This window comes from Octopus bimaculoides, chromosome 2 (assembly GCF_001194135.2).
Source record: "Octopus bimaculoides isolate UCB-OBI-ISO-001 chromosome 2, ASM119413v2, whole genome shotgun sequence".
NCBI classification, from domain to species: Eukaryota; Metazoa; Mollusca; class Cephalopoda; order Octopoda; family Octopodidae; genus Octopus; species Octopus bimaculoides.
In genome coordinates, this window is record NC_068982.1 from 89690248 (window position 1) to 89702991 (window position 12744).

Consider the following 12744-nt stretch of genomic DNA (forward strand, 5'->3'; position numbering starts at 1 on the left):
TATATATATATATATATATATATATATATATATATATACATATATATATAATATATATCTCCAAACATACATACATACAAACATCCATCCATCCATTTGAATACCAAAATCTTACTATTACATCAATGGTCTGTGAGTTTCTGTACATTTTATAATGGTTTATATAAACCTCTAAATATCACACCTTATCTATCTTCTTGCTAATAGTTTATATATATTTCTGTGCACCACACTCTGTCTCAATCCTTGCTGTTCTTTGTTATAATGGTTTATATATATATATTTCTCAAAATATTACATGCTGTTCATTTCCTTGTTAATCTGCATCATAACAGCATGTGTACATTGTTGAAATGCAATACAGTGTTCATTTATTTGCTTGTGTGTGTGTGTGTGTGTGTGTGTACATCTTACTCATAATGGTCTATATAAGACTTTCATTTGAAAGCTATTAAATAAAAATTTCTTAATGGTAAATATTACAGTTTTCTTACATATTCTTTTACATCTGCTAAATGTGATTTCTTAAAAATTCTGAAAGGTTTTCAAGAAACAGGCTGTCTGCCACAAGTGAAAAATTCAATTGGATGTTATATGCTAGGCATATAGAACAGTGTGAATAATATTAAGTTAATAATGATCTTCTACACAGATTTCAGTATTCTGAAATTTAATGAAAGCATGGCTATGTGGTTGAGAAGTCTACTGCCCAATTCACTTGGTTTTAGGTTCAATCCCACCACATGGTACCTTGGGCAAGTGTTGTTTACTATAGCCCCTAGGTCAACCAAAATCTCATGAGCAGATTAAGTAAATAGAAACTGAAAGAAGCTCATTTGTGTGTGCATGTTTTTACGTGCGTGTGTATGTGTATGAATGTGTGTGTGTGTATATATATATATATATATATATAATATACATGTAAATACACCCCCCACATATATATATATATATATAAGCATTTACATATATACAAAATATATATATATATATATATATATATATATATGTAGAGAGAGAGAGAGATTTATAATAGTATAAAATACAATCATAATTAAGGCCATAGAAGAGACTATGCCTATACTGAAAATAGATGCCAAATCGTCAAACCACTTAAAAATTATTACTTTTATAATGAATTTTATACTATTGTATCACTAATCTGTGATTCAAAGGCTTGCTTCTCAACTATGTTGTCTCAGATTCAGACTGTGCAGCATCTTCTACCACAGCTCTGGGCTGACCAAAGCCATGTGAGTGATTTTGGTTAATGGAAACTAAAAGGAGCCTGTTGTATAAATATATCTTTTATCATTTACTCGTTTTAGTCATAGGACTGCGGCTATGTTGGGTTGACTGCTTCAGTGGAATAAATTGGTCCCAATACATTTTAAAAAAAAATCTGGCGCTTATTCTATCAATCACTTTTGCTGATGTGCTAAGTTACAGGTTCGTAAACAAACCAACTACGATTGTCAAGCAGTGGTGGAGGACAAACACAGACACACACATACACACATGCAGCACACATGCATGCAAGCACACACACATACATACATGCACAATGAGCTTCTTTCGGTTTCTCTGTACCAAATCCACTCAAGGCTTTTGTTGGCATGGAGTGACAGTAGAAAACACTTGCCACACAATGAGACTGATCCTAGAACCTTGTCATTGGAAAACAATCTTCTTACCACACTACTATGCCTGCAATATTATGTGTATCTGTGTGTGTATGCTTGTGTGTATCCTTGTCTAGACATCAACTGATTGTTGCAAATGAGCATTGTCATCATAGAAGTGAGGTCGTTTGTTTCTGGTCTTCATTGCAAATATGTCAAGATAAAGGAAAATACTAGCTTGCTTAAGAATGAGGATTGGTGACAGGAAGAGCATCTGGCTGTAGAAAATCTGTGTCAACAAATTCTGTGACCGATGTAAGCATAGGAAAGTGACTGTTGAATGATGATAACAATTATGATATTGGTAGAATGTGACACGAGGGAGATTTCATTGTTATTTCTATCAGTTTAAGTGACCTATGAATCTTCTTTTGATTGGCTGTAAACACACACACACACACGCAAAATGAAATGCTTTAGATCAAAGGTTTGATTGATCAGAGCTGGTCTGAGTTAAATAATAACAAGAACAACAAGAACAATAATATTAACCTACATGGAACTACTTATACACTGTTGTTAAGTAAATAATATTTGCTATACATGTCATGGATTCTCTGACAGGGAACAGACAGGAACAAACACCAATATCCACAAGCGTATTGACTCAACAATTCATTCACTGCTCTTTAATGTTAGTGTATGCTTGTATTCTTTCATTAGTTTCAGTTATTGGAATATAGTGATGCTAGGTTAGTGACATTCAAAGATTTAAGTAATGCTGGTAAGATGTTAGAACTTTATTTTGACAATGAAATGGTTAAGTCTACCTTAACCATTTGCTAAATTGACTTTACTTGGTCTATACAAGGCAAGGTAATTTTGTCCAATCTGAATTTAATTTGGCTATCCCTTACTGAAACACATGCGTACCTTTTTTTTTTTTTACCAGTTTTAGTAACTGGATTGCAGTCATGCTGGGGTACTGCCTTCAAAGGTTTAACCAAACAAATCAACCTCAGTCACTATTTGTTTTCTAAGTCTGATATTTATTCTATCAATGTCTTTTGCCAGACTGTTAAGTTATAGTGATGTAAACAAACTAACACAATCATAAAGCATTGGTTGGCTTAGTGGTACAGTAGAATACACTTGCCCAAGGTGCCATACAGCAGGCCTTAATCTGAAACCACATGGTTGCAAAGTACGCTTTTCAACCACACAGCCATATCTGCACCTGCACTTACTCAGAATGGCTGTTAATGTTATGACATCATAGAAGGTAGCCCAAACCTGAATGCTCTTTCCCTCAGTCCCAACCAGAGCCCTTTGCCTCAGCTATTTCCCTGTCATTTGCAACTCTGTGCCAATGTTTTACCTTCTACTTGTGCAAACTTCAATGCCAGCTAACTTCTATTTTAGTATCCGAGGCACTTTGTACTTCATGGCTTCTCATGTTCATGTCACTATGAATTACTCTGAGAGGCTCTGAAGGGAAGTCATAAGCTTTTATGGTGGAACCTAAAAGTGATACTGCTTAGGCTCCTTGGTAAGCCATGTTGCCACCTCGAATAACTGTAGATCTTTTTCTCCAAGATTTCAACAGTTGACATACTGACATTGTGTCCTACAGGCTGCTGTCAAAGCTCTTGGCTGGTTGTTCAGTCAGTGTTGGGATGGCAGTTGGGCATACATACATACAGACAGACAGACATATGTTTGTGTGTGTGTGTGTGTTGTTGTTGAGTCACTGTTAGGCAGCTGGGGATATATATATATATATATATATATATATGTATATGTATATGTATATAGCCAGAAATGACTCTGGGTGCTTTTACACAGCACTGCATGGGCACTTTTACATGGCATCTCACAGGTGTTTTTATGTGGCACCACCATAAGTGCTTCACACCACCAGAAGGACCAGTCTTAACACTTCTACTGTGGAGTACATGTCTTCTTGAGTACAACAAAGTGCCAAGCATCTTGTTCTTTTGTCATCTTGCCTGAAAGGTTCAGCATTCTGAGGTCAATCTTCAGTACTTTATCCCATGCCTTCCTGGGTCTCCCACTTCCACATGTTCCATCTACAATATATATATATTGTTCCCTGCCATACTAACTCCTTCTTTTTCCCTTGTCTTTGTTTCCAGCTGTATCAGTGGATACTCTGCTGCTCTTTTATACTCTCTCAACTATCAACTTATCACACCTATAAATTTGTTCCTCTTATCTTATTTCCTCATCAGTCCACTTATAATCACTACACTCATACTCTTCTTCTCTCCCTCACATTAAGGACCACTTTAGGCCCTTAGCCTTGTAAGATACCAGATCTTCACTCATGCTGGTGCCATGAAAAAAGTACCCAGTACACTCTGTAAAGTTGGTTGGCATTAGAAGACATCCAGCCATAGAAATCATGCCAAAGTAGACATTGGAGAATGATGTTGTCCTCTCCACTTGTTACATCTTGTTGATGTCTGGCATGAGCCAGCATGGAAGAGGGACACTAAATGATGATAATGATTAAGAATTTTACTTTGGAACTATGTGGTTTGGTATTCCCTCTCATTGTGTGGATACTAGCAACTGTTGTCCTCTACTATAGTCATAAGTAGACTTATATCTTGTGAGTGAAATTTGGTTGACAAAAACTGTCATAAGTTCATTTTGTGTGTGTGTGTGTGTGTGTGTGTGTGTGTGTGTGTGTGTGTGTGTGTGAGAACGTGTATGTATTCCACTTGTCTACATACATGCACACTAAATATAAAGAAATATGTCACTGTTCATATTGATGGTGTCATTTCTGTGTAGATCTTTGTAAAAGCATATCTGGGTTATTTGACATATTTTAGTATGTGTGTACTGATTGGAAACAAAGTTTTTATTCACATAAACAACGTTGTTTGTTTGCAGTTCTTCACACACAATATACATATGCTATTGTGTGTGTGTGTGTGTGTGTGTGTACATATTTAGTAGGCCAGATGGAATAAGATAATCCAAGTATTTACCTTGGAAAACATATCTACAGACAGAGGCTATATGACAATTGCAAAATGGAATATCCCTTATGAAATTGTTTCAAATAATCAGAAAATCTGCAAATTCCTTTTCCAATCATAGTGTATGAATAATAAAGATTGAAAATTGGAATTTCTGATATTACACACACACACACACACACTCACACAATGCGTGTCCACAAAATTCCATTTGCAAGTATTTGGTGTGGAATCAGATAATAAAAAACACTTGAGTTACTACACGTAGGATCAAATATGGAATCACATACATACGAAGTAGACTTTTCAACCACATACTAATTCTCGTGCCATTAAGATGTTGCCATTAAAATGCATTCCTGTGGTTTAAAGTTATTACTTAGTTTTAATTGTTGGTCTAGTGCACATTACAAATATTTATTTGATTTTCATTCAATTCTTTGTTTTCCTTTTCTAATTTTTGTTTCTAAACGCACTTTTAAAGATAACAGAATTTAATATGCACAAATTTTTTTTTAAACTGCAAACGTTTTTACTTTAAGAAACCAAAATCCATTATTGCTAAAAATCAATATTTATTTAACAACATTTTCAGACATAGAAGTTCTATATTAAAATTTTAAAAAGTTTAGAAACAAAAAATAAAACAAATGATCATTACTGTTTTAACTACCTCACTATTACAGCTAGCATTGCATTTTGTATCATTAAACACTATTTTAAAACTGCAATCTAATAATCAAAAGATTGCTAGAAATTTTAAATCAGGGCGATTGATTAATTGTAAAGAACACATACAACAATATATATATATATATATATATATATATATATACTCACATTTGTAAACAGTGATTGAAATAGAGAAACAAGCAGTAATCAAGTGAAGCATTAAGTCCTACTTCTTTGGTTTATTGCTTGGGAAACATGGCTCTGTGGTAAAGAAGCTTGCTTCCCATCCAGGTAGTCTAGGGTTCAACTCCACAGCATGGCACTATGCGTAAGTGTTTTCTACTACAAATCAGGGTTGACCAAAGCCTTGTGAGTGGATTTGGTTGATGGGAACTGAAAGAAGCTCATTATGTATGTATGGTATGTATATATAGTATGTATGGTATGTATGTATGGTATGTATGTGTATGTGTATGCATGGTATGGATGTTTGCATGTATGTATGTCTGGATGAATGGATGGAGGGAGAGGATGGGAGGGATTAAGGTAAAAGTGAAAAAGCAAAACATTTGGCATCACTTGAAAAGGACATTTTGTTTAGATATTTAATTTCTATATTTACTTGCTCAAGGAAAAACCACTTCTAGTCACCTTTAATAGGTAGTATCAACACTCAGTTGAAGTTCAAGCCAGAGTTTTTGTAGTAAACCAGACAGAGCATTCATGGTACATATCTATTGCTTTGTCAGCTGATGATAACTCCTTCAGTATTATGCAAGCATGTATGTATGTCATTGTTCAGTTTTATTTCAAGGTTTCTTGCCAATAGGGAAAGAGCCAGTTTCTAACCTATATCCAAGGCACTTTCATTGGAATTTCAACATCAACAACAGGTTATTTTTATTTGTATGTATGTATGTATGTATGTATGTATGTATGTGTGTGTGTGTGTGTGTGTGTGTGTGTGTGTGTGTGTGTGTGTGTGTGTGTGTGTGTGTATATGTGCAGATTTGTATGTTTTGTTTTATGTATGCATTCTCATGCATATATTTGCATATCTAGACATACTCATATATATTTAAATGATAAACTTCTGGAAAGCTTTACAGATTTTTACAATTCCAATAATGGATTGGATCTGTAGTCTTCGAATTAGCTTTTTCCTTTCTAGTTTTGAGAAGGCTTATCTCTCAAGATTGGTATTTAGGCAGTGTGTTGCACATCCCAGGGCCCCAGCAATTACAGGTATAAACCTGAACTTGTAATCTGGATAGAGTAAATGCAGATTTCTCAATAGGTCAGTGTAGATATCCTCTTTTACACTGACCTTCAGCTTTATGTTAACATCCACTGGGCAGCTAATTTCTACAACTGTACACAGTTTCTCTTCTCTATCCCAAATCATTATATCAGGTCTACTGTGCTTGCATTTTATTGAGGACTTCACTGGGTCATTCTACCAGTACTCCTTTTTATTATGAGTGGCTATGGCTTCTACCATACTGTGGGTTCTTATTTCTTTATCCTCAGGGGTTATCCTTCTGACAGATTTCATTATAGGGTGTCCAAGCTACAACATCATATCTCATTGATAGATGATACCATGATGACATTTTCGGACAACTGCTTATGATGCGGGTGATATCTTTGGTGTTAACTCCACAAAGTCTGCATTGCTTGTCACATTTTACTGCTCTTCCTGTATTTCTATCCTTTTGTGCATCAGGTATTTGGTTGATATTTCTTGTTCCTGAATGATATTTTTTTATGTATGAATGTATGTATGTATGTATGTATGTATGTGCGTGTGTGTGTTTGTGTGCGTCTATAGTCATCACGTGATGGTTGTGAATGAACATCAGCATCATACAAGCAAGGTAGTTCATTTCAAATCTTGTGCGTAAAACGTTGGCTTGTTTGGAAACTGGTAATTGTAGGTGGCAGAAAGAGCATCCAGTTGTAGAACACCTACCTCAGTAAATTCCATCTAATCCATGCATAAAAAAACGGATATTTAATAATAATATATGATGATGATGATGATGACGGGGACCTCAGGTTTGTTATGGTTACATTAAAAATGGCATTCACGTATTTTTTTCCTCAGATTGAAACTATATACGATATATAATATCACATGCACACTTTATTTTTACTAGCTAATAGAAAGAGGTTACAAGGACTTATCTACATATGATTAGCTTGTTACATCACCTGCAAAACTTTAAGCAGCATGGTGAGAGCTGAATATACTTACGTGTTGGTCATAACATTGGATTTATGATCACTGGAAATTTGGTTTTGTGCTTTTTGTACGATTGCATGATGATGGAAAAGGCAAATGTCATTCATGATTGTATGAGCTTCTTTTAACTTGTGGAGGTTCATAAGTCCACCGACCCCTATTCTGGTCATGTATCGATCTTCCCCATTGTAATCGGGAGCAAACTACAATAATATTGAGAAAAAAGAGAGAAAGAGAAAGAGAAAAAGAGAGACAAGGCAAACATAAATATAAATCTGAATTTGAAAACAATATGTAAATGAGACAACCTTTCATTGCATTTGCATATTGACAAAGTATTAATCATGTACTTTTGATGGATCTCAAGTCATTTGCTGTTGTGTTTGTTTAACTTTAGGTCATCCATAATCTAGCAGATTTATGATCAAAGGCAATGGGGACATCTCATCAGACCAAAAGTCCACAAGGTCCAAAATGAGAAAATTACTCACACACACACTACATATACATGCATCATATATATATGTGTGTGTGTGTGAATTTATGTGTGTATATATATATATATATATGTATATGTATATAGTATATATATGTATATAGTATACATGTATATACATATCTAGGCATTATATATATGTATATATACACACACACACACACACATATCTATGAGAGTGTGCGTGCATATTGTAATGGGATGTGGTTCATAAGCCAAAGAAAATAGAGCATGCAATACACAAAATAAATTGAGACTATATGAACAAAATGAGTTACATAATTAATAGTTTCATGTAAGTCTGCATACACCTATGTTCATCAAATGTTTATCATTCAGATGAGTCAGATGACATTGTCTCATGAATGATCTGTCTTCTGGCTTGCAAGGAAAAACATTTCTGACATTTCAAACATCTGAAACTACAATATTGTTCAATGGTTCCTTCTTTTAGTTTTCTATAACATAGTAGGTTGTGATTTGGCTGTTGTTTCTGCCAGATTAACTAACCTTTTAGAGCCACTCATGTTGGTTGGCCTTGCATAAGTTTTGATAATGAATATTTTAGTTGTTTGATACACAGACTTCTTGCTTATATATTATGCAAGTGCTGAGTATTCTACAGATAGTTGTACCTTTAACAATGATATTTCAAGCTTTGTGCATATAATGTATAAGAGAAGCAAACTGCATCACTTGAAAGGGAAAGAAAAAGGTACTTATTGTCAGTGTATGTGTACCTATGTGTCATATGTAAAACTGTTTGTGTGTGCATATGTAAGACAGAGAATAATTGCATTTGTATACCAGAGTTGATTTTAGTTTTTATTTTCCTTTCTCTTGCCTGTCATGAAAACTTTCAATTTAATAATTTTAAAAAGAAAACAAGAAAGAAATGAAGATCATTAAAATAAATCAATGACACTTAATGATTGAGAATTATCATTGATTTTTACTATTTTTGGTGATTATTTTTAAGGTGGTGAGCTGGCAGAATCTTTAACATGCAAGATGGAATGCTTAGTGGTATTTCACCCATTGCTACGTTTTGAATTCAAATTCCACCGAGGTCAACTTTGCCTTTCATTGGTTTCAATGTAATCAGCTATTCCCTTCCCACAAAATTTCAGGCTTTGTGTTGTTAGTAAAAACGATTATTTTTGGTGATTATTAATAGTTATTAATTTACTTTCACTTTCAATCAGTGCAGTTGGTATCATTTTGTCCACTGTATCATGCATACAATGTGCAAAAAGCTGCTCCTTTAATGTAATCCCAAGACAGAAACAACATTATACAGTGTGTGATAAGGAAGTTCCTTTCTTGAACATGAATATAGTCTATCCACATAATTATTATATATATCCAATTTCACCCATGTGACTTTAGTTAACCCTCAGGTTATGTATGGTAGAAGACAAATGTCCAAGGTACTGTACAATGAGACTGAAACTGGGGCCTTATAATTGCAATGCAAACTATACAACCCTTCAGCTATGCATCCACTCACCAATAACTTGCTCAAAATAACACACACACACACGCAAACACTCTCACATATATTCACACTACTGATGTAGAGTTTTAGTTAAAATATATTTAAATGTTAATGATAGAAATGGCTAAACATTACTGCTCTAAAGATCTTCAGGTTGTTTTAGACTTTATACCAACCCACCTAGTACTGCATATGGTTCTATGACACCAACATCCTGTTTTAAAGTGACCTAAATTAAAAGCTTTCATCAAAATTTCATATTAATGCATGTTCTAAACTTAATTATGATAAAACCATTTTACAAAATCCTACTTTATTTTCAAAAGGAATTGAAACAGAAGTTGAGTATTTTAATGAAATATACAACACAGCCTACAGCCTGCTAGAATGCTGCATTCATAGTTGAATATTCCATTTATTTTGTGTCAATTTTTGTGCATATCCAAAGGTTCCGTTTTAGGTTTTTCAATGTGCATCATAGCTCTAATTGGTGGATCAACAAATTGATGGAGGCTGCTAGTCTTTGGTTGTAGCATTTTTTAAAGACAACTGGTCTGCTATATAACAAAGAAATCTGTCTTACTGCCTTTTAAAAATCTCTTGAGAATCTTACAAAAACTTCTATTAATTTTTATTTTTCATAATTCTTTCAAGAGAGAGAGAGAGAGAGAGAGAGTGATACAACTAAGGACATTCAAATGGTGAACTATTGCAGTATAGGAAATTCCTAATGTAAGAGCTTGTGAAAGAGATTGCTGAAATTTGGCAGAACCTTTAATTCTTGTTTTATTTCTTGTGTGTCCAGGTTCAAATCATGATTTTCAAGAATCTTCCACATATATTTCATGGCATATTCTTCCCACTTACCTTTCTAAAACTTTGGGATACTACATAGAGATATCCTGTTATACTTATTAGAGGAAGTAAAATGCTTTTTGCAATCTCTCCACTTGATGGATAACTTCTTCACTGTCTGTGGAATACTCAGCCACTTACATGCTGATTTAATGAACAAGTAATTCAGTTGATCTGAATGCTTATTTACAAAACTAACAGAGATCTGTCTGCCTGTCCATCCGTTTTCAGTTGGAAGGATGGATGTACACAGATCAATCTTTTCTGTTCACAAAGAGAGCAAAACGACATGTTGGTAAATGAGGTTACAAGGTGTGCTACTGGGCCAAATCTGCTACTAAGGCATAAGTGTAGACACACAAACTTTAGCCACTAAATTACTTTAATCTTTGTTCCTGAATGAATATATTTAGATTTGAAAATATATTATAGTGATATTATATCTTGATTTGCAAGAAGAGAATTTATTATAAAGAAAATTTGCCATCTTTGGTGAGTGTGTAGTACTCACCTAATGCTCCCAGAATGTGTGTGTGTGTGTGTGTGTGTGTGTGTGTGTGTGTGTGTGTGTGTATATGGTTGGATGTATTTATGTATGTATGCAAGCAATCATCTGTAAAGATGGAGCAAACAACATGTATGTGAGCATGTTTGTGTGTGTATATGTGTGTGTGTATGTGTGTGTATGCACATAAGTATTTCTGCATATACATATGTGTGTATTACCTTATTGATTCTATTATTTCATTTTGTTTCGTTTCCTATATAATTAAAACTACTTTGCCAAAAACTCTGGAGTTTATCAATAAATTCATATATTGACTGATTAGGATTTTTTTTCTTTTTCAGTGGGTGGAAAATTTCAATAATAGAATAATTATATAAATTCATTGTATTGACGTTTGCCAGAATTTCTCATAGCTTTATATATAGAATATGATACTTTTAGAGGTTGTCACATACTGAAAAAAGAAAGATTTGTATTCCTAATGCAAGCTTTAGAATTGTATGTAGCTAAATTAAACAAGGCAGACAGGATATTGTGTGCAAGGTAAAAACAACTCTGCTCTCATTGACTTGGTTCATATCACATGTAGAGGTACTAAGTTGTAGATAAAGTTCATCTCCAGGTAGTAAGAAACTTTTAAGTAAATTAGTCAGAGAAAGGAATAATGGTTATGAGATTAACACTACCTCTGAGACAGGCGAGGTTGATGAAGTTGATGTTCAGCTAATCTGAGTGAGCTACATGTAGACTATACGCTGGATGTAGCATCAGTTTGATTCCTTCAAGTTCCTGGAGTTTATTCCAGGTTGTTCAAGCAGCATGAAGTCTTGCTGCAAGAAAGATCGTTTTCTGTTCACCAATGCCAAATATTTTGCCACTCAATGGCATAGATCCACTCCAGCTGTTTGGCGTACAAACTAGCATCAATGGATTGACCATCCAAAACAAACTTGTAATGAATTATTTCCTCATAATTCCACTAGACACAGAGCATCACCTTGTGTTTGAAACGCTCATGTTTGATGACAGATTCCAGAAGCTGGCCCTTGCTTAACCTTTGCTTTTGCACTTTAGATTTGCAGATAAAATATTTCCCTCAGGTTATTACTTATTCTGACCCATGGCTCACTTCCTGTGCTCACAACTCTTCATAACAAGAGGAAGTGGACGGTTCAGTGAAGGAGTTCTGCACCTCAAAGGACAAGAACTGGTATCTACATCAGAACTGGTAGAAAGGTGGTTTCAGATGACCTACTTGAGTGATAAACTGCTTTTGTTGTAACTTTATGAACAAAGCAAATAAATTACCTAGATTTTACAAAACATGCATCCATTTACACAGCTGCATGAACACACACACACACACACATGCACACACATGCACGCATGCACACGCACACACACACTATTTTATCAAAGCTGAAAAAATCATCTCCACAAATGATTACATAAAACTCTGAGAAGTTTTTTTCAGCTTCAATAAATAATATTTTACTCTTCCTTTGGTATTTGAATACTGTTTTTCTCCACCTTGTTTTGCACCAAAGTGCTAACTAACATTTATGTGCACAGCTGAACAAGACTCTCGAGTCATGTCTCTTCAATCCTATACCTTGAGGACTGTGTGAAATAGTAATAGCTGTTAATCTAAAAAAGACCCTTACTTAGTAGATTCAAAACTTTCCAACCAGCTATTTGCCATAACCAGAAATACACTACTTGACACTATGTATACATGTGTGTATGTATATGAGCAGCATATATATATATATATATATATATATATATATATATATATATATATATATATATATATATATATATATATATATATATA

General features: G+C 34.2%; 1 protein-coding gene across 3 annotated transcripts in view; it reads right to left on the minus strand.

Annotated features, from left to right (window-relative positions):
• Positions 1 to 12744, minus strand: part of LOC106874430 (uncharacterized) — a 1214035-nt gene that overhangs the window by 214167 nt on the left and 987124 nt on the right. For all 3 annotated transcript variants that reach the window (XM_052978428.1, XM_052978427.1, XM_052978429.1), the window contains one exon: positions 7563 to 7753. In XM_052978428.1, the coding sequence (XP_052834388.1) occupies positions 7563 to 7753 (191 nt within the window). The remainder of the gene's footprint in view (positions 1 to 7562; positions 7754 to 12744) is intronic.